The sequence below is a fragment of the Oncorhynchus tshawytscha genome, linkage group LG09 (assembly GCF_018296145.1).
Source record: "Oncorhynchus tshawytscha isolate Ot180627B linkage group LG09, Otsh_v2.0, whole genome shotgun sequence".
NCBI lineage: Eukaryota > Metazoa > Chordata > Actinopteri > Salmoniformes > Salmonidae > Oncorhynchus > Oncorhynchus tshawytscha.
In genome coordinates, this window is record NC_056437.1 from 28,955,350 (window position 1) to 28,979,696 (window position 24,347).

General features: G+C 43.2%; 2 protein-coding genes across 5 annotated transcripts in view; one reads left to right on the top strand and one right to left on the bottom strand.

Moving 5' to 3' along the window:
• Nucleotides 1–6,932: 6,932 nt before the first annotated feature.
• On the bottom strand, nucleotides 6,933–24,269 carry LOC112257727 (rho GTPase-activating protein 35). 3 transcript variants are annotated; one of them, XM_042326744.1, is made up of 8 exons: nucleotides 24,215–24,269; nucleotides 21,446–21,498; nucleotides 12,900–16,799; nucleotides 12,293–12,434; nucleotides 11,717–11,794; nucleotides 11,167–11,298; nucleotides 10,149–10,254; nucleotides 6,933–9,957 (listed from the first exon to the last, which is right to left on the bottom strand). In XM_042326744.1, the coding sequence occupies exons 3-8, from the start codon at nucleotides 16,620–16,622 to the stop codon at nucleotides 9,504–9,506; spliced, it is 4,635 nt and encodes a 1,544-aa protein (XP_042182678.1). In that variant the 5' UTR covers nucleotides 16,623–16,799; nucleotides 21,446–21,498; nucleotides 24,215–24,269; the 3' UTR covers nucleotides 6,933–9,503. The 3 variants fall into 3 exon arrangements, with proteins under 3 accessions (XP_042182678.1, XP_024287283.2, XP_042182679.1); XM_024431515.2 differs by lacking the exon at nucleotides 24,215–24,269 and adding an exon at nucleotides 21,675–22,095; XM_042326745.1 differs by lacking the exons at nucleotides 6,933–9,957; nucleotides 10,149–10,254; nucleotides 11,167–11,298; nucleotides 11,717–11,794; nucleotides 24,215–24,269 and adding exons at nucleotides 12,548–12,594; nucleotides 21,675–22,100 and having other exon boundaries at nucleotides 12,332–12,434.
• Nucleotides 23,070–24,347, top strand: part of LOC112257728 (unconventional myosin-Ic) — a 34,487-nt gene continuing 33,209 nt past the window's right edge. Inside the window, exon 1 of one of the 2 annotated variants that reach the window (XM_024431516.2) lies at nucleotides 23,070–23,308. The gene's annotated coding sequence lies outside the window, so the exon portion shown is untranslated. The remainder of the gene's footprint in view (nucleotides 23,309–24,347) is intronic. The other variant, XM_024431519.2, reaches the window with a different exon arrangement.

A 24,347-nucleotide genomic window follows, 5' to 3' on the forward strand; every position in this document is an offset into this window, starting at 1 on the left:
AAAATGAGACACTCACTCTCCACACTCAGAGAGGACAGAGCTCAGGATAAGGTGATGTTGCGAGAGGTTAAAGGTGGTACTGCTGTTGATTTGACTTCAGGTTTGCCTCCACAGCCATCTCCCTAATGCTTCTCTCCATGACCCTCTCCCGGGTTCTCACCTCTCAGTAATTCAGTTAGCTACACTCTCTCTAAGCGTTCTGTGAAAAGTCTATAGCACCATAGTACTCAGAGTCCTACCTGAGGCCAGTGTTGTTTTGATGCTTGTTTTAATGTCCTCCAGCTCCCCTGAAGGCGCACACTACCAATCCCTCAAATGAGATTATGGCCAATGGATGATGAGCGAACAAGGGTGGCACGGAGGTCTCTGTAAATGCCTCTCTGTTTCTCTCTTTCTGTCACATTCTCTCTTCCTCTCAAGTTGTCAGCTGTACAGCACTCATATTCTGCCTCACCTGTGAGTGTGTATGCTGATTATCTAGATTGTCACTCTGCATGTTTGTCATAGTTATCTCCCACAGCATACTGTACATAATTCAAAATTATCTTTACAAGTGATTCTGTCAAGTAACATTTAATGTTTATGATATAGTGTCAGTGTATTATGGCGTATAGTTTTACCTCATACATCTGCAAGAATAGTTGGAAAAGGGAGGCGCCTGTATAGTAGTTCACCATTACTTGTTCAAGCTTACTTGTATATCATAGATGTACCAAACTGTGAATAAACAGGTTTCCTCCCCAATGATATTGACTTTTCCTATCCGGTAGTTGCTGTGGTCTGGACTAGAAGCAAAGACACCTGTGTGGGTCGAGCAGTTTTAGTCAGTGTTCTGTGACAACCATTGTCCCTGTATGGAGCCCAGGAACTGGGAGGATTCATAGAAATGATGTTGAATGAAAACACAGGTCAGGTGAGCACCTGGATAATCCTGGTATTATGTTGAAACTCCCAGCTGTGTCTCTCAACTTGTATACACAAAGGGTCCTCTCTTTTACTATATTTCCACACCTCACGACTACGCTACCACATGTACACAAACACACACGCACACACTCACAAGCATGCACACACACACACACACACACACACACACACACACACACACACATCCGTCTCTCATGTTACCTGCAAATCTCCATATCCGTTTTCTATGCCCTTGTGATACAGTCTACATGCGGTGTCGTTCTGGTTTCCTGTGTCTTGTGGTACTGCAGAAAGTTCTGTTAGGTTGAGCACCAAACACAAAATCCAACGTTGAGTAATCACCAGCGTTGATATCCCAGGGTCACAGCCCATGCTTTCTTTATCAATCATGACTGATATTAAGTTCAACCGTGTGAACTCTATGTGACATGTTATATTCTCCCCCTTGTTCCTCTCTGAATAACGTCTCACAGGGCTGCCTAATGCACTTGCCCCTCACAGGGGTGAGAAAAGGCCCTCTAAAGAGCATTCTCATGTCAGAAACTGGGAAGAATTCTCAGACGTCAAAGGTCATGCAGGCTGATGAAAGCACAACTGAAAGTAAAGTATAGATCTGCAATGCTGTCTGCTCCCTCTGCTGACTATCAGTCCCTAGCAGGGATGTACAGTAACAGTGTTAGCCTCTTAAAGTGCCAACCGCAAGAAGAACTTAGAGCTCTGTTATATTTCATGGATTATTGATAAATCCAGAAAATGTAGGAGGCTGTTGCGAATCTTTATGTAACCTCCTTACATGCCCTATAAGCTCCTCCAGGTTACAATATTTACACTTACTGTGGTGAAAATGCTAAATACGATAGGTCCTATGTGTGATTTGGCAAAGATTGAGCTAGGGTTTCCCAACTGTGATTTGATTGTGTACATCTTTCCACTATAATGGATGACCATGTGCTAAAGACTGAAAAAGTAATCTCATCTGCTGACTGCAGGAAACACTGATAGACATGAATAGAATCCAGGAGTCATGTATTGTGTTGTGTAGACATTACAATTTTATCCTGTAATAATACAGATTCTATTTCATGCCAAGCTGCATAGAAGCACTTTCTGTATTTTGAGTGATAAACAAGGCACGGGTGCATCTGTATTAGTAATTAGCAGGGAAGGAAACAGCGAGGAGAGGAGAGGAATGCGCAGACAGACAGCTCCTCAGCCTCAACTCAACACAGAGGAGGACCAGGCTCATCAGCCCTGAAGAGCCCTCAAGAGCCTGGGCAATGGTAAACACGCACACACATAAACAAACATACACAGTACCAGTCAAAAGTTTGGACACATCTAATCATTCAAGGGTGTTTCTTTATTTGTACTATTTTCTACATTGTAGAATAATAGTGAGACATCAAAAATATGAAATAACACATGGAATAATGTAGTAACCAAAAAAGTGTTAAACAAATCAAAATATATGTTATATTTGTGATTCTTCAAAGTAGCCACCCTTTTCCTTGATGACAGCATTATCATGCTGAAACATGAGGTGATGGCGTCCTCAGGATCTCGTCACGGTATCTCCGTGGATTCAAATTGCCATAGATAAAATACTACGCACATGGTCTGCGGTTGTGTGGCCGGTTGGTCGTACTGCCAAATTCAATAAAACGACATTGGTAGAGAAATTAACATTCAATTCTCTGGTAACAGATCTGGTGGACATTCCTGTAGTCAGTATGCCAATTGCAAACTCCCTCAAAACTTCAGATATCTGTGGCATTGGAACATTTTAGAGTGGCCTTTTATTATCCCCAGCACAAGATGCGCCTATGTAATGATCAGGCTGTTTAATCAAGTTCTTGATATGCCACACCTGTCAGATACATGGATTATCTTAGCAAAGGAGAAATGCTCACCAACAGGGATGCAAACAAATTTGTGCCAAAAATGTAAGAGAAATAAGCTTTTTGTGCATATGGAACATTTCTAAAATCTTTTATTTCAGCCCATGAAACATGGGACCAACACTTTACATGTTGCGTTTATATTTTTGTTCAGTGTAATTAAAGAGACTGGATCTACGCTACTATCGTATCAGTATACTGGTCCGTCTGTCTGTCTGTTAGGAGCTCAACTGTCTCTCCACCCTATAGGGTCGATGTCCGCGGCCACACGGAATCGTCGTTTTATTCTTATTTTAATCACAGTTTAATTCATCAAAATCCGTCTGATCAAGCTAGAGACTTTGCATGGGCTGCATCTCAATCGTCTCAATGTTGGTCTTCCACCGAAGATGCGGAAGGCAGCTGAGGTACAGCGCTGTTTTTCAGAACAGGATTATCCCCTATAACTTGTCTTCTCCTGAAAACGTCTGTAAAGTCTGAACGGTTTGAGCAAAAAACTAATGTGACCCTACTATGGAAAGTGGATGTTTTGCTCTATGACGCCCACAAGGTTCACAGGACTCGTCTGAAGTCATTCCCTTCGGTGTGCCGACTAAATGTTTTTCTCATGCAAACTTCTGTTAAATCCGAATGGTTTGAGTTACAAACTAATATGACCCCACTAAGATAAACGGAGATTCTCACAAAAACAAATATATCGTCCGTTCTGCTCTACAACACCGACAAGCTTCACAGGACTCTTGAGAAGGACACCTGTCACTGTCCTGTAAAACAATATATGAAAATGAACAGACTTGACTAGGCTTTTTTGGACTCAAGGTTACACATGTAACCTTTGTCTTTGTCCCAGATGCTTTCCTATATCTCTCAGATGCATTTCAGACACCTCAAACCATACTTCCTTTAGATTAATTTTGGACTATCTTTTTTTGCCATATATGAATGTGTTATTCAAAGCACTCCTATGGGCAAGTAGCAGTAAGGCCAAATTCAATGTTTCATCAGATCATTCTTTTTTTTTTAGAGAGAGAGAGAGAGAGGAGGGGGGAGGTATACCTCCAAGGGTCTTAAAACTCAAAGTAAAATAGCTAAATGGTCCATCTTATGTTATGGACATATTAAAACAATGACATGTTAGTTTAGTAGATATTTCCATCTAAAGGCTTAAACTCTTATTAAACTTATTTTAACTTCAACTTGACACACCTGACATTTGTTGTAACATTAGTTGAAGCATTATGGAGGACTGTTCCAAGTCATTTAATCCATAGGAGCCTAAAAATGTCCCAGTCATGCACTGTCAATGAAATATGTTACCTCAGAATTCACTGACGTAAGTGTGATTCAGTGCAATGTCATAGGCAGTATGATGGTGGTGCGGCCCTACAGCTATGTAGCCACCAGGTGGCATCAGAAAATTCAAAACTGATGAGACTTACCTAGAGCAGTCACCCTTCAAAAGTTGTAAATGCAGACAGCAAATGATCGATGCGTTTCAATGGCACCTTAACTAGGCCCTAAATATTTAACCCGCACATTAGGAGCTCCAGCAGAGTTCCACCTCATCTTTATAACTGACACTATCTTTTCATCAGTCAAGTGGAAAAGGCTATATGGACACCCCTGATCTGCAAACCAATATTTCAATACAGAATTGGTTAAAATTAGGTAAAGGTCAGTTTGAGTTTTTGGTAGTCATTTTGCAGGTCAGCAGTGTCCTTACTGTCTCTCCCCAACAGAGTGGCTGTGGACATTTCTTCCCTGGGGCTAAAGGTCCTGAAGCTTCTGCTCATGTGCAGGATTCTCTACTTATGCACATTCTCTGCTCTACTCATGGAGAATGGTGCTTGTTTAATAAAGTTAATCAAAGTTGAATACATTTCTACAAGACCACATAATGATAGTATTATACCAAATATAATGTTACTTACTGTAAGACAAACACCACTATGGATGCATGTTTTGGGATATTTTGTATTGTGGATTAACAACAATGTTGTTGATCCATCCTTAGTTTTCTCATATCACATCCATTAAGCTCTGTAACTGTTACCATAAAGTAAAGTCAACATTGGCCTCATGGTCGAGCAATACATTTCAAACACAGATTCAACCACAAAGACTATGGAGGTTTTCCAATGCCTCTCAAAGAATGGCACCTATTGGTAGATGGGTAAAGCAGACATTGAATATCCCTTTGAGCATGGTGAAGTTATTTATTACACTTTGGATGGTGTATCAATACACTCAGTCACTACAAAGATACAGGCATCCTTCCTAACTCAGTTGCCGGAAAGGAAGAAAACCGCTCAGGGAAACCAATAGTTTATATATACTCTAGATGTATACTCTAGAGTCTAGATGAAGCCACTGTGCCTCCAAATATTTTGGAAGCTATAGAAATGCATTTGTTAATGTCTACACATGTTTTTGCCACATGTTTTATGTTACACACACCTTAATGCATACTTTTACATTATATTAGGTGAGCTAAACATAAAGTACAAGTTTTTTTACATTCTAATGTTATTGTCCCCACTACATTAAGTAAATAGTTAAATACATGTACACTGAACAAAACTATAAAGCTACATGTAAAGTGTTGGTCCCATGTATCATGAGGTAAAGTAAAATATCCCTGCATTTCTCTCAAATGTTGTGCATAAATTTGTTTAAATCCCTGTTAGTGAGCATTTCTTCTTTGCCAAGATATTCCATCCACCTGACAGGTGTGGCATATCAAGAAGCTGATTAAGCAGCATGATCATTACACAGGTGCACCTTATGCTGTGGACAATAAAAGGCCACTCTAAAATGTGCAGTTTTGTCACAACACAATGCCACAGATGCGATAAGCTACCTCCAACGTAGTTTTAGAGAATTTGGCAGTACGTCCAACCGGCCTCACAACCGTGTATTGACCACATGTATGAGGTCGTGTGGGCGAGCGGTTTGCTGACGTAAACGTTGTGAACAAATCACATTTTTATTTGTTGCATGCGCCGAATATAACAGGTGTAGACCTAACAGTGAAATGCTTACTTACAATCCCTTAACCAACAATGCAGTTCAACAGAGTGCCCCATGGTGACGGTGAGGTTATGGTATGGGAAGGCATAAGCTACGGACAACGAACACAATTGCATTTTATCGATGGCAATTTGAATGCAGAGATACCGTGAAGAGATCCCAAGGCCCATTGTCGTGCCATTCATCTGCTTCCATCACCTCATGTTTCAGCATGATAATGTCACAAGGATCTGTCCACAATTCTTGGATGCTGAAAATGTCCCAGTTCTTCCATGGCCTGCATACTCACCAGACATGTCACCCATTGAGCATTTTTGGGATGCTCTGGATTGATGTGTACAACAGTGTGTTCCAGTTCCCGCCATTATCCACCAACTTCGCACAGCCATTCCACAATCAATAGCCTGATCAACTCTATGTGAAGGATGTGTCACTCTGCTTGGGGCAAATGGTGGTCACACCAGATACTGACTGGTTTTCTGATCCACGTCCCTACCTATTGTTTTAAGTTATCTCTGACCAACAGATGCATGTCTCTATTCCCAGTCATGTGAAATCCATAGATTATGGCCTAATTAATTCATTTAAATTAACTGATTTCCTTAAAGGAACTGTAACTCAGTAAAATCTTTGAAATTGTTGCATGTTCTGTTTATATTTTTGTGCAGTACACATTTGTCCTTCAAACATTTAATTGAAATACTGTATTCCTAAGGACTGCTTCTTCTGGGGAGTGCCAATATGGCTGATCGGTGGCTTCAAAAATCTCTTCTTGGCCAATACATAGCATCAGCCATCCAGGGTTTCTACGGGGTGTTACAGGCAGCCAGTTACCCACATCTAAGGGGATCTCTCTGAAATAACCATAGATTGAAATTTAAATGCATTTACTTCATTGTAATTGCACAAAATGATATAACTCTGTCAGTCATCGTTGCCTTAAATCAGAATAACTGCTATATAGGCAAAAACAATTGAATGAGCAATGTGTCAGACATCACTTGCCTATTCATGCAGCCAAATGTAATATCATACTTGATATTCTCTCAAACACATGGAATCACAGGAGGTCTGAGGGCAATTTTACAAGATTGAATTTATTCACTATTATACAGATCACATAAGGCCTTCATCGTCATACACCATTCTCAAGTCAGACAAATCCCCTGGTTTGCTGTTGCTGAACAGTACTTCATCTTTCACTTGCTATTTCACTTTTGTATTATTTTGTTGTCACACTTTCATGTTTTAAAATAATGAGTTGTTGAACCTTCTCCCTTGGTGTGTTGTTAAATCATGCACTAAACTGAAGTGGCCTTAAACCATTCACAAAATTGTAAAATTTTTACTTTCAAATCATTGAAATGCACACTAAAAAAAATGTTCTACCATTGACTAAAGGGCAAAGTGTTAGACCCCCTAACATACAAATAAACAACCATTTTACTATAGTATGCTCTTGCCTTTTTTTCTTCAATGAACTGCAGATCTGTCAAAGTTGTGTCAGAAATTATGTGATGCAGCCACATTAATCCTCTGAGCCAAAGTCACATTCTAATGGGACAATTTGTTTTCCCTATCCATCTCCCATCTGATCTGTTGTGTATGTGGTAATAATATACTGTACTGGGTGAGGAGTCACTGCAGCGTTAGTATATTGATCACAGAGACAACTGCCTCCCACAGCATGAAAACACAGAGGATAAGTACCAGTGAGTGATCCCAAGTATTGAGTAGAGTTGACCCTCAATACAACCAATAGTTTTGACTGATCTGTTCTGAGCAGGCAGCTTGAGAACAATCCAACATGGCTGACAGATTACTGCCATGCCTCCTGGCCAATCCTCAGTCAACCCCAAAAGGCGCCTGCCTGTGGCAATGCTTTTTATCTTATATTGGTAGAAGAATACATAATATACCAGGAGTATTCATTAAACTACTTTACCTTGACTACTTGTTTTTTTTTTCAACAAGAGAGAGGACAGTTAAACACCAACATAAATCCCATAGAACACTGGAGCTAGTTACTCTATGCTTTGTTGACATTCCTGGGCATGAGTCCATACATCTCTATAGGATATACTATACTGTTATTACTGTACTGTAGTTCGTTGCCATGGTAGTGTTTTCTGTATGCACACCTTACCTCAGTTTAAGGTCCTTAATATTAGATGAGTACAAAGAGTTCAACTGGCTAGACACCCATAGCAACATATCCAGCATCATTTTGCAATAGGGCAGTGCTTTCCATGGCCACCAGATAACACAGTGGAACAAAGACAGTACATAGAGGACTTGTCTGGTATAACTAATGTCTCTCTAACCTCTCCCTCATTATGCTACTGTCTGAGGTTTCTGTCAATAATTCCCATAATCAATGTTCCATCATCAAACCCTAACTGATGGAGTGGACCTGAGGTCATCTTAAGCAAGAGCATTCCTCTCCTGGATCCTAAAGGGGCTGATTAACTGACCCTGGCTCAAACTTACTTGCCTAAACAACACTAGGCAACTTCCATATTCACAACAATTAGTAAAGCAACAGCAGTTCGAAAAAGAGAGGGGGAACTGCATGCTATTCAAACCTGCATTCCCAGAACAAACTATTTCTGTCTTGACTAAGATGAAAGAGGAATGTGTAATCAGTATTATTGTTTGGTTTTCCATGGGGTTATAAAGTGAGCCCCGAATCCTCTAAAATAACACTTTTATGACAGGGTCATGTTAAGGAGTCCCTCTCTACTACTGCCACACCCACCCAGCCATTAAAACAAAGTCAATTGATCAAGGTTGTATTTCATGGAACTTCACACTAGAGTTTAAAAGTGCTTCAGATAAGTATGTGGATACAAATACAAGGGTTTGGGTGTAAACAACATTTTGATCTGCCAAGGCCCCTTCAGAGAGGCAATGGGTATGGCTGATTGAGCTGGGAACTCATCACACTAAAACATTCTGGCCCAACAACACCCTTTTGGGATACATTTTTTAAAACAAAAACACTCTGACCATTAAAGTGCATCCTTGGATGTCCCCCCACTCTCCCAACCCCCCATCCCCACTGAACCCCCCCAACCACATAGCAGGGGTCCTTCAGGCAGAGAGGTAGGCTCCCCAAACAGCGGTGTGGCACGTTACTGCCGACAGCCTTCAGAGCACAGTCCATACATCCAGTGGCTACTTTCATTAACAAACAGAAAGAAACAGATGTCAAATTATTATACACAAATAACAACATAGCTATGGGCACAAATCATATCTTCCAACTTGACATGGAGGCTTGGACTTTTTCATTATAGTGTATCATTAGGGTTAAAATGGTTGGTTGGCAGAGAGAGTCTTACTGTAACAATGAAACCCACTCTGTTCTTTCCCCTGGGCCTCCTGTTGGTGAGTCCTAGAGTCACATTCCAGGTTATCAGGGGCTATAGAGGGGTGGAGGGGAAGAGTCAGCATTGGGATCTGGCACACAGGTGGCAGGTCAGCTGGATGCTGTTCACTAGTGGCAAGTTTGTTTATCAAGCGCTCCTCGTCTCCTCTCTCTCTTTATCTATGTTATTATCAATGACCAAACAAGGTAGTGTCAGTGTGTGTGTTGGTGTGTGTGTTTGTGTGTGTGTGTGTGTAAGTGACGGAGGTTCAGCATCATCAGATCAGGGGTACGGCGTGTGCTCCCTTCTCAGTGTCTTTCACAGTGTCTTTTACAGTGTCTCTTGCTCGGTGGGGGCGCAGTGGGGGTGTTGGTGGAGGGGGAGGAGGGACTGCAGGGGTGACTGGGGGGTGGTGGGGGCGACTGCTGCAGGGGGCTGAATTGCGTGGTGGTGGGGGAGGGGAGGAGCGGTAGCAGGAATAGGTAGAGCCACCGGTGAGGGTGGTGGTGGGGGAGGCAGGGAGGCCAGCCAGGCCAGTGGGGGAGTCCAGGAGGGGCTGGTTGTAGAAGAAGAAAGCACACTGGTGGATGAAGGTCTCGATGATTGTCTGGTAGGTCCGCGTGGCCGTCAGGGCGTCCATGGTGGTGAAGTCTGGCCGCATCAGAGTGGGCCAGAAACAGATGGACAGATTCTCACTGGTCATCAGGTTCTGTCTGCTCAGCTGGCTCACCCTGGGAGAGACAACACAATACACCTCCATCAACAACAGCATGACAACAGCTACTAGTGTAATAACATTATTACACAGGTGTAAGAGCTACTTGATGATACATGTTACAAAGCGTGCAAATGGTTTCAGTCACAATGCAGTCAGGGCCAAGGTCATAGAATGGAACAGTTAGCCAGTCTGATCTGCACTCACTTGTGTAAGTGGCTCATGACAAATCTGAAAACGTCATAGTTCTCCCTGGGGAACTTCCTCAGCACATCCTTCATGGTGTAGAGCCTTTGTTCCCTGTCATTGATTTCTGTGCACACACACACAGGGAGGGGGTCAGGGCTATGACTCACATGTTTTCAACACTGTTACTCCATATGCAGTACTACATACAGTATACATCGACACACACAGTTGTAATATATTATATTTTCTGAGAACAAAACATGACATATCCTTATCCCACCTTCTACGAGAAATCCTCCCCAACACTTACTCACCCTGTAAGAACTTCACTGTCAAAAATCACAAGAATCACTCCCTGAACAACCATTCTGCACCACCCTTGTACCCCACCCTGACTCCCCCACCCTGTTCAATGTCTTACTGAACCCTTCAGAACCCTTGTACCCCTCCCTAACCAAACCCTGCTCAATGTCTTACTGAACCCCTCAGAACCCTTGTACCCCTCCCTAACCCCACCCTGTTCAATGTCTTACTGAACCCTTCAGAACCCTTGTACCCCTCCCTAACCCCACCCTGCTCCATGTCTTACTGAACCTTTCAGAACCCTTGTACCCTTCCCTAACCAAACCCTGCTCCATGTCTTACTGAGCTCTCCAGAACCCCAGTACCCCTCCCTAACCCCAGCATGCTCCATGTCTTACGGAGCTCTCCAGAACCCCAGTACCCCTCCCCAACCCCAGCCTGCTCCATGTCTTACTGAGCCCTCCAGAACCCCAGTACCCCTCCCTAACCCCAGCCTGCTCAATGTTTTACTGAGCTCTCCAGAACCCCAGTACCCCTTCCTAACCCCAGCCAGCTCCATGTCTTACTGAGCTCTCCAGAACCACAGTACCCCTCCCTAACCCAGCCTGTTCAATGTCTTACTGAGCTCTCCAGAACCCCAGTACCCCTTCCTAACCCCAGCCAGCTCTATGTCTTACTGAGCTCTCCAGAACCCCAGTACCCCTCCCTAACCCCAGCCAGCTCTATGTCTTACTGAAGGCCTCGAGCAGCTCCACCTGCAGAATGCAGGGCACCAATGGCTCCGGCAGCTCAGAGAAGAAGGCCTTCAGAGCCCCAGCCACCGTGTTGATGGCAAAGTCCTTCTCCACTAGGTCCAGCCCATGGTCTAGAGAAGAAGAGGTAGAGGGATAGAGAGGTAAAACAAGATGGGGGAGAGGGAGATGAAGAGAGGGAGAGGAAGGTGAGATGTAGAAGAAGAGAAAGAGGAGGGAGTGTTAGAGGGAGGTGAGGGGTAGAAGGAGAGAAAAGGGGAGAAAAACAGGTAGGGGAGGGAGGAGAGAAAGGGGAAGAGAGAAGAATAGGAATAGTGTGTAAGAGGTAGTCGGCTTTGTCACTGTTCTAAATATATTTTGTTGTAGGCCATAACTTCCTCTACAGCTCATGTGTCAATATATTGATTAGCCAAATAACTAACCAGGGTTAATCCAGGGGTTAGGGACAGAGTTTGGTGAGTATTACAGTCAATCCATCCATGGGTCTGATACAATGTTTTAGACCAGACAGGACTAGGTACAGTAACTCACCCTGGTCAAACTGCCTCTGCATGCTCTCCATCTCACACTTGTTCCCGCTCACCCTGTACAGCCCCTCTGTGTTGAGGCCTGCAAAGAGACAGAGATTGAAACCAGGAAGAATGCTTCATTCCATCGACTCCATCTGCATTACATCATTATCAATTTCCTGTAAAGTCAATGAGGGCACTGCTGAAGTACAGAACTTGATCACTGGCTACATTTGCTCTAGTGTAGTTAGTTCTTCTTGACTTATTAAACGTAAATATAGTTGGGAAGAAAAATAATCATTACATTCACGTTACAGTTTTTTCATTTAGCGGATGCCCTCATCCAGAAGGGCTTACATTAAAGCACATTGAAAATTAACAATCTCATAAAGTGAATATTGTAAGTAAAAGTTTCACAGTGCACCACTAAAAAGACATTACACATTTTCATAATTCAGCACCACAGATTTACCTCAGAATTATCAACAATAAGATTCTGCCTAAGTGTTGGACAGCATCCACATCAAATAGCATAATGAACAAGACAAATACACACACAAACACAGGGGAGAAGAGGAGACAGAAAACGGTGACCTACCGGTGGTCTCAATGAAGTGGACACACTTGTCAATAAAAAGTGGGATAGGTCTGTCTGGGAACACCACATTGATCAGGGGTACCCCGAAGTAGTTGCTCTCCAGGGGCTTGGGAATAGAGGGCCGAGGCTTTGGTCTGGTTTTCTGCACAGAAACAGGAATGTTGAAATTGTTAATGACCAAGTCCATATTAGAATGGTTATTCATTATGTCAACACTATTCTCAATTCAGCTGTAAGCTGGCAAACCAAATTTACCTTTATGTATTCAGCATGAACAGCTGCCGCATCTAGTCTTAGTCACTCTGAAATACAGCCTTAAATTCTATCCACTCACTTTTGAACTTACTTTATGTGAATAGAATATTAGCATGGAGGAATAGTTCTGATTAAAACAATCAAGCAATTACACATCAAAAAAGTTATTTAGAAAGTAGAGTTCACATGAGAAATCATATTAACCATGTTGTCAATACTTAACCACGTTTATCGTATCAAAGCTAGCCATCCATTTACCTAAACTTGAAAGACAACAGTCATTCAAACTTGAAAATTATAGTATTAACCCATTAGCAGTTAAGAGGAGAATACTAAGTGAAGATACACGTACCTTGGCAGTTCGCCGTAGGCTCTTCAGAATGTTCCTCTTCTTGGGGTCCTCTCCCTCCTCATTGATGATGTCTCCTTTCAGGGTTCCGAACTCATCCTCCTTGGTCTTTGGCAGGGCCCCCATCTCGTCGTCGCTGCCAATGAAGCTAGTGCGAAAGCTGCTGAACTTACCCAGGCGTTTGGAGCGGTCCCGGTACAGCCGGGGCTTCACCCCCGCCGCCGAGAACTTCCTGCAGCGCTCCAGGGAACTGCTGTCTGCCTCACTGTCCGAGCCGTTTCCATTTGAGTGCATCCTGTTGGCGTTGCGGATGGTGATTATCTTGCCCTGCGTGCTGTCATGGGGCACAGAGTAGATGATCTCCTCGTTGCTGGGCCGGGGCTTGGACACAGCATCCATAGGCTCTGCATAGTCTGAGGGGTCGTAACCTCCGTCCCCACCTGGTACCCATGTCACAGCAGAGGGCAGGGAGCGACGGTGGCCCATGGTATCCGTGTTGTAGGGGTTTCGGCCCACCTTCCGGAAGTCAAAGGTCACAGTGGGCTTGGGCCTCACCTGGGGAGGGACCTTGCTGTTGAGTTTGTTCTCAAAGGAGCTGATGTCAGAGATGACCGAGACATCGCTGGAGTCCAGGTCAGGCAGGTTGAAGCCCCCACCATGGGAGGTGAGTGTGCCATCGAAGTAGGGTGGGGAGGGCTCCACGTCATCCACATCAGAGTCTAGGAACATGTTGCCAGGGCTGGGTGAGCTACAGCGAGGGGAGTAGGCAGTGTCGTTAGTGCAGGCCTCAGCCACGTTATCATACATGTGTGTTGCCTCCACAATGTTGCGTTTCTCCACCACCTCCATCAGGAAGTGCTGGAACATCTCTATCCTGTGCAGGCCGCCCACCACCCCTCCAGACCCACACACCACACTGTTGAACCTGCCTTCTATCTCTTGGGCCAGCTCCTCTCCCTGGACTAGCTGCTCTCTGGCAGACTCACTTTCTGTGAGCTCCACCTGGCTCTCCCCTACTGCCAGCAGCTGAACAGGGATGATGTCCTGGATCTCACACAGGAAGGCACATAGAGTCTCCAGGGAGGCCTTGCGGCGGGCTGAGTACACAGCAATGTAGCCATGCACTAATCTGCTCTTCCTCAGGGAGAAGGAGGCGTGGTAGGAAAGAAGGGAGAGCTCAATCACCTGTTTGTGAGGCCCCACTGTCTGCTCCAGTATCACTGAGGTCCCACTATTGGATGTTGGCCTGCAGTGCTGAGGCAGTAGGAAGGGAGAGAGGAGCTGTTCCACGTCGTAATTGTCTCCACACATCAAGCACATGACGATGCGGATGTCTGCCTCTGGGCTGGGCTGGTGAGGAGAGTCTCTTGGGCCTGGAGGTTTAGGGGGCAGAGGTGGGGAGCTGCTACTAAAAGATGAGCTCCTCCTAGAGTCCAGGAGACCCCTCAATACTTGATTGATCTGACTGTCATTCACATTGTGCCCATAGCCCACACCAGGAGAGGCTGGGTCTAGGAAGCTACACTGCAGTCTCCTTGCTACCTGCTGTCCCTGTTTTATTAGGCCTAAGGCAGTTTCTCCCCCAATATCTGCATATGTCCCTACTCCCCTTTTAGTAACCAAGAGCAGAGATGTTAAAAGCTGAGCTATATGGCTATCCCTTCTACCTATAGTTGACTCCCGCAACCTTTCAATGCTTTCTACGACGTAAGTTAGGGACTCTTTTGAGTTGTACAGACACAGGCATCCATGGGGTGTGAAAGTGGGAGTGTGAAAGGAATTTACAGGAAGTCGTACGTTTCCCTCGATAGGTCGCAGGGTCAGCTCATACATTTTCCCATCCAGCACATACCGGTCGTCATTGGTACACAGAGTCCTGATCTCATTGGCAAACTCCCTGGCCAGTCCGTCTTTGCCCAATATCACAAGGTTGATTCGGTCAGCTTTAATATCCCCAAAATGGGACTTCACATTGAAGAATGGGTAGCATGTTGGGAAACGTGAGGCCAGGAGCTGCTCTATCTTGAAGTCTCCACACTGTGGGCTGCTGGGACAGGTCTCCTTGGTTGGGTGGTAGACAAAGTGGATATGCTTCAACACCAGAGCATCTCTCTCAGCTGGAAGCTTCTGCAGAGTCTTGAACCTCTGTTCCTCCCCTAGAACCTCCTGGATGGCCCCCATCTTCTCCTTGCTGGGCTTGGCATCCACCTCCAGCTCATAGAAGAGCTCAGAATACTCCAGCAGCAGCTCCTGGAAGTCCTCTTTAGCGTGGTCTATTATCTCTTTCTGGTGGCGGTTGTAGAGGTCCAGGTACTCTGATTCCTCCAACCATTGGTAGAAGTCTTCGTTCATGATGAAGCTGCGGGCCTCTTCCCAGGGCTTGCCTGGCGTGACAAAGGGAGAACAGGCCAGCTTGTGCTTGAACTCCTGCCTCATCTCGGCCCGCTTGCACTCATTCCTCAGGTGCTCCAGGTGGGCGTTGAAAATGTACTCGGCTGGGGCCGTCTCCAACAGGTCTGACGGGATGCGCTCATCCTCCATGTTATCTATGTGAGACGTGTCCTCCCATGGAGAGTCCTCCAAAACCACAAACCAATGGGCAAAGTGCTGCTTGGACTCCAGGACCTTCTGAACCCCAGACCAGCTCAGCTGGTCGATCTCATCCAGGTCAGGCACCAGGGAGCTAAGTGCTAGAGGAAGAGTGCTCAGATAGATTTTCCGACGTCTCTCAATGTGCTCCTGTTTCAGGCGGTACACATGCTGCTGGAAGAGCTTCTTGCATTTCGCTGTACCCTCTAGAAAGACGTATTCCTTGAACTCTGAGGAGCTGTGCATGCGTCGGCTGGTGTTAAGCCAGGTCTCGTTGTGGTTCTTCACTATGCGGTTGACTAGCCATTCGTATCGGTCTTTAGCCAGGGCTATCTGCTGACTCTGGAGCTTGAGGGCTTCAAAGTAAGGAATGATCTTGGGCTTGCCCCTGCTCTTATCAATGAGTTGCACCAAAGCAATGAAGGCTAGGTCAACATTGATGTTAGAGCGTGCAGATGTCTCCACTACTGGAAGACTCTTTTTAGTGATGGCAAAGGTGTGAGAATCTTTGATGTAGCGTTCAACCCCCTCATCACACTTGGTTAAGACGAGCACAATGGGCTTCTTTGTTTTGCTCAGATGACCGTAAAGGTTTGTGACAAACTTCAACTGGTCGTCAAAGTTGCGGTTCATCCCCCTACTGACATCCATACAGAGCATGAACCCGTCAGCCTGTATCTTGCCCTCAGGCATCTGCTTCTGCTCAAAGTCCTGCTCCAGCCCCAGCTGGTCCGTGCAGAAGTACATCAGCTTCTCTGCAGAGGCCAGCTTGGTGGAGGCCGCCCTCTTGATGTAGGGTTGCATGGCAGTGCTGCGGTGTGGCTGGAATGTCTGGTCATCAATGAACTCGGTCTGCTCCACCACATGCATCCTGCACTCCGGCCCCTCCTCCACCACCCGCCCCACCTCCCCCCAGAACAGGAAGTGGTCATTGTTAACCACTCTGCCCCCAAAGTCGCTGGTGCTCAGCACTGACGTGTGGTCCAGATAGAAGTCATCAGCACTGGGGCGCACAAAGCGGTTGCACAGGCAGGACTTACCCACTCCACACTGGCCCTTCTCTTTCTCCGTCCCTGACAAACCCACAACAATAAGGTTGTATGTGGGTGACTTCGCATCCTGCTTTTTCGCCATCATTATCGTCTGCTGACACTCATCTTGCCATATTCAGGGACTCGATAGAAGAGTACACCTGGATGTGAGTGGCAGATTAGTTGGTGTTTCTTCTAGTGTGCTTCATGTTTTATCAACAGCAGTGTAGGGGTGTAGCAAAGGCAGAGGCTTCTCTCAGTCATTCCTAATGTAGCTATGAGCCTGTCAGGAAGAAAAGAGAGCACAAAAATCAAATAATTAGCTAAACAAAATCTTAATTTATGTTTAAAAGAGGAACAAATATTAGTTTGAGCCAAGTTAACCTTATTTCTGCTCTCTTCATAAAAAGAACAGTCAAACACTTTCACAAGAACGACAGTGGTTAAAAGACAAGACTAAGAATAATTTCCCTTCAACTTAATGAGAGAACACTGAGTAGGGGCAAGAATTTGTCATTTCTAATCCGCTCTCAATCTGGGCTGGCCTTTTAATAGAACAGGGTCGTTCCAGCTCAAAAAGTACAACAAAGAGTTGACACACACCATCTCAGATTGTTCTGAAATCGTTTCTGTTGTTAGAAACAGAACATTAGTATTCCTGCAACATTATTTTGTTTTAATATAAATTTACCTAATTGATTGCATCCAAATTGGCCATTTAAAATGTATAGGATTCATATAGTCAATAAATATAGTACCTAACATCCAACTTGGACCAAACTTTTTTTCTAACAATGAGTTACACATGAGGAATCCAAAGGAATGGTCAAAAGCCAGTCACAGACCCCCCCATTCCAATCCCACACCAACAACGAGTATATCAACAATCTAATCAAATGTTATTAGTCACACACGCCTAATACAACAGACCTTACGGTGAAATGCTTACTTACGAGCCACTAAACAACAATGCAGTTAAAAAAAAATATGAATAAGAAATAAAAGTACCAAGTAATTAAAGAGCAGCAGTAAAATAACGATAGCGAGACTATATACAGGGGGTACCGGTACAGAGTCAATGTGCGGGGGCACCGGTTAGTTGAGGTAATATGTACATGTAGAGTTATTAAAGTGACTATGCATAGATGATAACAACAGAGAGTAGCAGCAGTGTAGGGGGGGGGTGGCATTGCAAATAGTCTGGGTGGCCATTTGATTAGATGTTCAGGAGTCTTATGGCTTGGGGGGGTAGAAGCTGTTTAGAAGCCTCTTGGACCTAGACTTGGTGCTCCGGTACCGGTCTGTGTCTGACAAGTAACATGAAGCTGCGGCTCTGAGTATTGTTTCTCCATTATATGTGATATATTCCTAGTGAATTTGGTGAATGTTTCAAATGGTAACTTTTAAAGATTTGTGGCACAAAGCCAATGCAAATCAATAGTACCTATGTTAGCATTTTCACACTTCATATTCAAATCATCTGAAAGTATCTAAAAAATATATTGTGTAATTCAATGGTTACTTATAGATGATTTGGTTATGAAGCACAACAATACTATTATAGATACCACTGACTTGCATTTGAAACAGTGGCCTGGTAAACAAAACCAAAGCATGGATTGTCGTCATTCACGTTACCAAAAGTATGTGGACACCTGCTCGTCAAACATCTCATTCCAAAAATCATGACCATTAATATGGAGTTGGTCCCCCTTTTGCTGCTCTAACAGCCTCCACTCTTCTGGGAAGGCTTTCCACTAGACGTTGGAACATTGCTGTGGGGACTTGCTTCCATTCAGCCACAAGAGCATTAGTGAGGTCGGGCACTGATGTTGAGCGATTAGGCCAGATTTCATGCTGAAACAGGAAAGGGCCTTCCCCAAACTGTTGCCACAAAGTTGGAAGCACAGAATCGTCTAGAGTCCTTGTATGCTGTAGCGTTAAGAATTATCTTCACTGGAACTAAGGGGTTTAGACCGAACCATGAAAAACAGCCCCTGACCATTATTCCTCCCCCGCCAAACTTTACAGTTGGCACTATGCATTCGGTTCTCCTGGCATCCGCCAAACCCATATTCGTCTGTCAGACTGCCAGATGGTGAAACGTGATTCATCACCCCAGATAATGTTTCCACGGCTCCAGAGTCCAATGGCGGCGAGCTTTACACCACTCCAGCCGACGCTTGGCACTGCACATTTGATCTTAGGCTTGTGCGCGGCGGCTCGGCCATGGAAACCCATTTCATGAAGCTCCCTACAAACAGTTATTGTGCTGACGTTGCTTCCAGAGGCGGTTTGGAACTTGGTAGTGAGTGTTGCAACCGAAGACAGACAATTTTCACACGCTACGTGCTTCACGACTGAGCAAGTGGTTGCTCCTAGACGTTTCCATTTCACAACGGCCCATACAGTTGACCGGGGCAGTTCTAGCAGGGCAGAAAGTTGATTAACTGACTTGTTAGAAAGGTGGGATCCTATGACAGTGGCATGTTGAAAGTCACTGAGCTCTTCAGTAAGGCCATTTGTACTGCAAATGTTTGTCTATGAAGACTGCAAGGATGTGTGCTCGATTTTATACACCTGTCAGCAACAGGTGTGGCCGAAATTGCCTAATCCAAATTCACTGAGAATACATTACAAAGGATGAAGAAACAATTCTCAGAGCCGCAGCTCCATACTAGTTGTCAGAAATAGAAAACTGATACTATATCCCAGTGGAGGCTGCTGAGGGGAGGAGTAAATAGAATGGTATCAGAAACATGTTTTTGTGTTTGATAGAAAACTATTTGGTCCAAATAATAATGTACGGTACTTTATTTATTAAATATTATATGAATCCTATAAATTAAAAATGACCAATTGATGTACAATCAATTAGTTTAATTTCTCAGAGATCAAATTATATCTCAACAAAATAACATGGCAGGGATGCTAATCTTATACGTTTCTAACTACAGAAACGATTTCTGAACAATCTGAGATGGTGGGTTTGATGGCTTGCTGAAATGACATGGAACAACCCAACAGCAAATGCAATATACAAAGTAAAACTCAATATCCCTGCAAATCAAGTGAGACACTAAATATGTTGAGGGCGTATGTAGTGAAAAGATGACATTTGCTTTTTTTTGCCTTGTATGAGAGATGTTACATGAAAGGAGCCTAAATGGGACCGGAGACATGGGTACTCTCTACCATGAATACAAATACTTCAACTCAATGACAAACATATCACATGTAGGCTACTGACGATCCCATAAAAGGATCACAACAACTGCAATACAACATCAAGTAAAATACAACATCAAGTACAATACAACATCCAGTACAATACAACATCCAGTACAATACAACATGTGAGGAGTTGGTCATGTTAAAGTGGATGAATCAAGGTTAGCCCTAAACCCAACTTGGGATTTGGATCATTAACCTGCTAGTTAGCAGTTAGGTTCCCTAGCCACGAGGCTGTACTGTACTTCTGCTCAGAGCTATCTTTTTTTAGGGTCTTTTTCTGCCTACTTTATGACTTGGCAGGTTTTGGAGTGTGAGCAGGGATGGGAGTGAAGGGGAGGAAGAGGAGAAGCACTCACACTAATTGGAGTCCCATCCTACCTATCGCTAGCCAAAAGCATTGAGGGGATGGATGGTCTGTGTGTCTCATAACCATGTAAGATACATCCTTATCTCGATGGTGGCCAAGGACCTCTTCAGACAAAGGGCTAAGCAGTGCTCTTGGTTTCCTTGCCAACCGGGACCTTTAGCTGGTCACTATTAAGGATCTATGCTCTTGACTATGGCCTTGATCCTGAATATCATGATCATGGATGAATGACAACACACATTTAGGTAAACATCAACCTCTTTAGACAGCAACAAAAATATAAACTCATCAGCCAGAGGTCTGTTTGCACTGTTCTTATTGTAATAGCTTCCTAATTGCTGTGTTTATACTGTTGCAAACAAAGAAAAAACAACAGATAAAAGATCTGCCCAGCATACAGACAATCACTAATTAGCATAATCCGGTCTACTGTATGTACACAGTAACCTATCATCATCACCAGCATTAGAATCAGGTAAGGTTTGGTGTACTCTTGTCTGTCAAATTGCCAAGCAGTATATTTGACACAGAGGAAGGGGCCATACTGGAGATACTCCATAACTACAACCAAATTATGACAAGAGGATGCACAAAGTACAACCAGAAAACAAATCACACTTTATTATTGTGATAAAATCACACATGTAAATAGACTATCATGTACTTACTGTATCAATATTGACATGAAATGTGGACTACAAACTGACAGGCTACTGCCATTTAATAAAACTGTTTTCATTATTATTGTTTACAAAAGGAGGCATCTCCATATATTCTAAACCTATATAAAATCCAGCATTTAAAACATGTCTAAATAGCCCATCAAAGGCAAAGTAGGCAGTCCATCATGAAGCTTAGCTGTGAAAGGCCTGACTGACAACCAGATTGAACAGGCAAGTTATTTGGAAATGAAAACAAGCAAGTCACTACCCTACCCTCTGATTGTAAAGATACATACCTTTCTATATTCAGAAGCGCAAACATAATTGCGCCATATTGTTCGACATTGTCAATATATAGTGGGTGGGTTACAACTCTTTATCCATATTTGAAAGGATTAACAACGATTTTGAAATGAATGTTGATGAAAAGCACTGGCCACGCCAGGCCTCTTGTCCACAGAATGAAATAGCCGACTCGTAACTAAACCCATTCACCTAGTATTTCTGAATCCACTTGCACTTTTTAATCATCACTCTATTCACCCAAAGATACATTTGTAACAGACAATTGATACATTGTGAGTAAATTGATGATGAGAATGTTTAGCTTGAACACTGGTTTCCGTCTGGGTTTCAGATTAAAATGGGGAGAAAGTGAATACATACCATCGCATTCTCCCTGAATCTGTCAGGCCAGCGCTTGCCGCAGCCCTCGCCGCCTGATATACATGGACAAGAAACACAAATGTGGCTCGTTTGATTCCGAAACAGACACAAATAACTATACATATGTTATTGTTAGCTTGACAGATTAATTTTAAGTCTATATCCCTATTTTGATTATTTCCAATTTCATTGATATTTTCGTTGTCTTTGTGATAATAAAACTACTAACGTAAAAACAATGATCTTCCTGTTTTTTTTCTCTCCTCGGAGAATAAAAGCTTGTTTCACCGTCTTCTCCTTGGTTCACCACGTTGCTTTTGACCAATTATTATGTCCATTGTTGTGCCAACATTATGCTGGATCGATCATGCACGGGACACCAGTCGAGTTTGCTGCAATTGCCGTACGAGGTTTATTCTAAACTGGCTTCATGCAATAAATTGGTAACGTCCTTATCAATTTAACAAGAGATTGTGTGTGTGTGAAAGTGTTTTTTTCCCCCAGCTTCCCAATAATGGCGGCGGCCCTCCTCCCGGAGCTAATTCTCCTCTCCTTTTCTCGGAAAATGGGGAGCTACGGAGACAGACGCGGCGAAGACTCGCCCAGCGGCGCACACACACAACTGCAGAACGTCGCTATTTACAAAGGCGAGACGCTGCTGTCATGCCGACACGCGCAATCACCATCACTGCTACAAAGGTGACTTTAGCCAATAAATGTCAAGGGTGATAATGACGGTGATATATCTCTGTGCATTCCTGCTTTTCACAAACTAACCAATATATTTTTAATAGAGTTCTATTTTGTCTGAACAAAATGACATCGCCTGCTTTGGTAGGCCATATGTCTTTGTCTTTGCCTTATTATTTTATTATTGTGTCCTACTCTAAATTCACCCAATGCGTCATAGTAATATTTGTTCAAATTATTATTATTAGGTTCATCCCTGTTCTGATACAGGTCCCAAAAAGTCCCAAAATAGATTAAAATACTTTCAAGTAAAAGTGAAAGGATAGGCCAACTTTTTAACATTGTCTAAAAAATAATATTTCCTATCCAACATTGTACAATATACTCTATCTTGGGGTTTCCACTAGCTTCTAGAGACTATAACCACAAAGTCAGATTCCACAGCAACAAAGTCAGATTCCACAGCCACAAAGTCAGATTACACAAAAACAAAGTCAGATTCCACAGCCACAAAGTCAAAATTGGCAACAAAAAAAAGTTGTAGCTTTTTTGTCTTAGTTAAGGTTAGCAGCGTGGTTAAGATTAGAGTTATGTTTAAAATCAAATTTTAAGAAGATACATTGAAATGGGTGGGGTTTACAACTTTGTGGGTAAAGTGGGTTTATAACTTTGTGGGTAAAGTGGGTAAAGACTTTGTGGGTAAAGAACTGGTTTTAATGTCTATCGTACAGAAGCTAGTGACGAACCTATCTTGTGGGTTTCTATAAATCTGATGCCGTAAAGGCTATTGCCGCCCCCTGGTGTAGCCTACTGTTGTGTACGTATATTTGTACAAATAAATACAGGTTTTACACGTCTATGCATGGGGCCAGTGCTACTGCAATATATATATATGTAATAATTTAGCCCGAATACGCGTTGAATATATGCAATAGATACATGTGAAGTTCAGCCACAGCAGCACACATCACACCAAAATTAGATATTGGCTAATTGATGACGTACTTCCAAAACATTTGCGCACGGGGAGTCAAGCATTGGAACGACAGGACAAGACACCATGGTGACAGTTCGTCTCCTGACACTTTTCTAATGCGGTTGTTTGAGTGGATTACGGAGCTCATGTGGGATTTCATAAATAACGGGATCATAAATTAAGTATACAGCTTTAAGGTAAGCTTTAATTCAAGAATTTTCTTATCTTTGGCTATATCATTGCTTCAATTAGCTGAAATATTGCATTTGTGGATAAGGTGATCAAAGGCTACTCAAAGGAGGAACTCATGGTATTTTGTAGCTGAGTGCAACCTTTGCAGCTAACGTTAGCTTTATAATAATAGTTAACAAAGTTACCCATTATATCTGTCCAAACTTGTATCGCATATGCTTCAGAATTGCCACGTTGTGGAAAATGTATTATTAATATTCTGTAGGTTAAATACTTATTACTAAAATCAGACTTATAACCAACACACTTTTGTTATTGTGTTTGCTGTACAAATTGTATACTTTACCAATAGGGTAATTTTCACTTGACTTTTTAAATATATTGAATACAAGATTGTATTTATTTGCAAGAATAAAAATACATGTAACCAACTGCTATATTCTCCCACTGTTAATTTTAGGGGGGTTATTTCAAGCAAATATTGCATTTATTGCCATTTTCACAGCATATTAAGTTTTGCAATCATGCTTAGGTTATAGTTTTAACAGGTGAGAAACAATGTTCCCTCAAATTTTGGAGTGCACTGATTTATATGATATAGCCCACAGTAGCCTATATGTGGTGTTCAATGCAGGCCTAAATTGCATGAGACTTTTAAAAATGTTTTTACATTATGAAGGGCTTAATATTACTGAATACTTTTTACTTGGTCTGTAACACCATGGGCCAAATAGGTGTCTGTGAATTGCATTGTGTTGTATGATGCAAGAAACCACTATACGAAATAACATGTATTATTATTACCATACAGAGAATTCGATAATGTAGGCTACCCATCTGCCTATTGGCTTATTTGCATATTCAAGCCTGTCTCAAAATACAACCATTTAATTAAGAAGTAAGCTTTTTACCTGACTGGCCTTTCAAAGACAGCTTGAAATGTAGCCTACACGTTTTGTCCTCTTGTAGGAAGCAGCAACTCCCCATTGCCGACCTATATTTATCTACAGTGGCGACCCATCATTCAGGGCAGAGCCACACCTG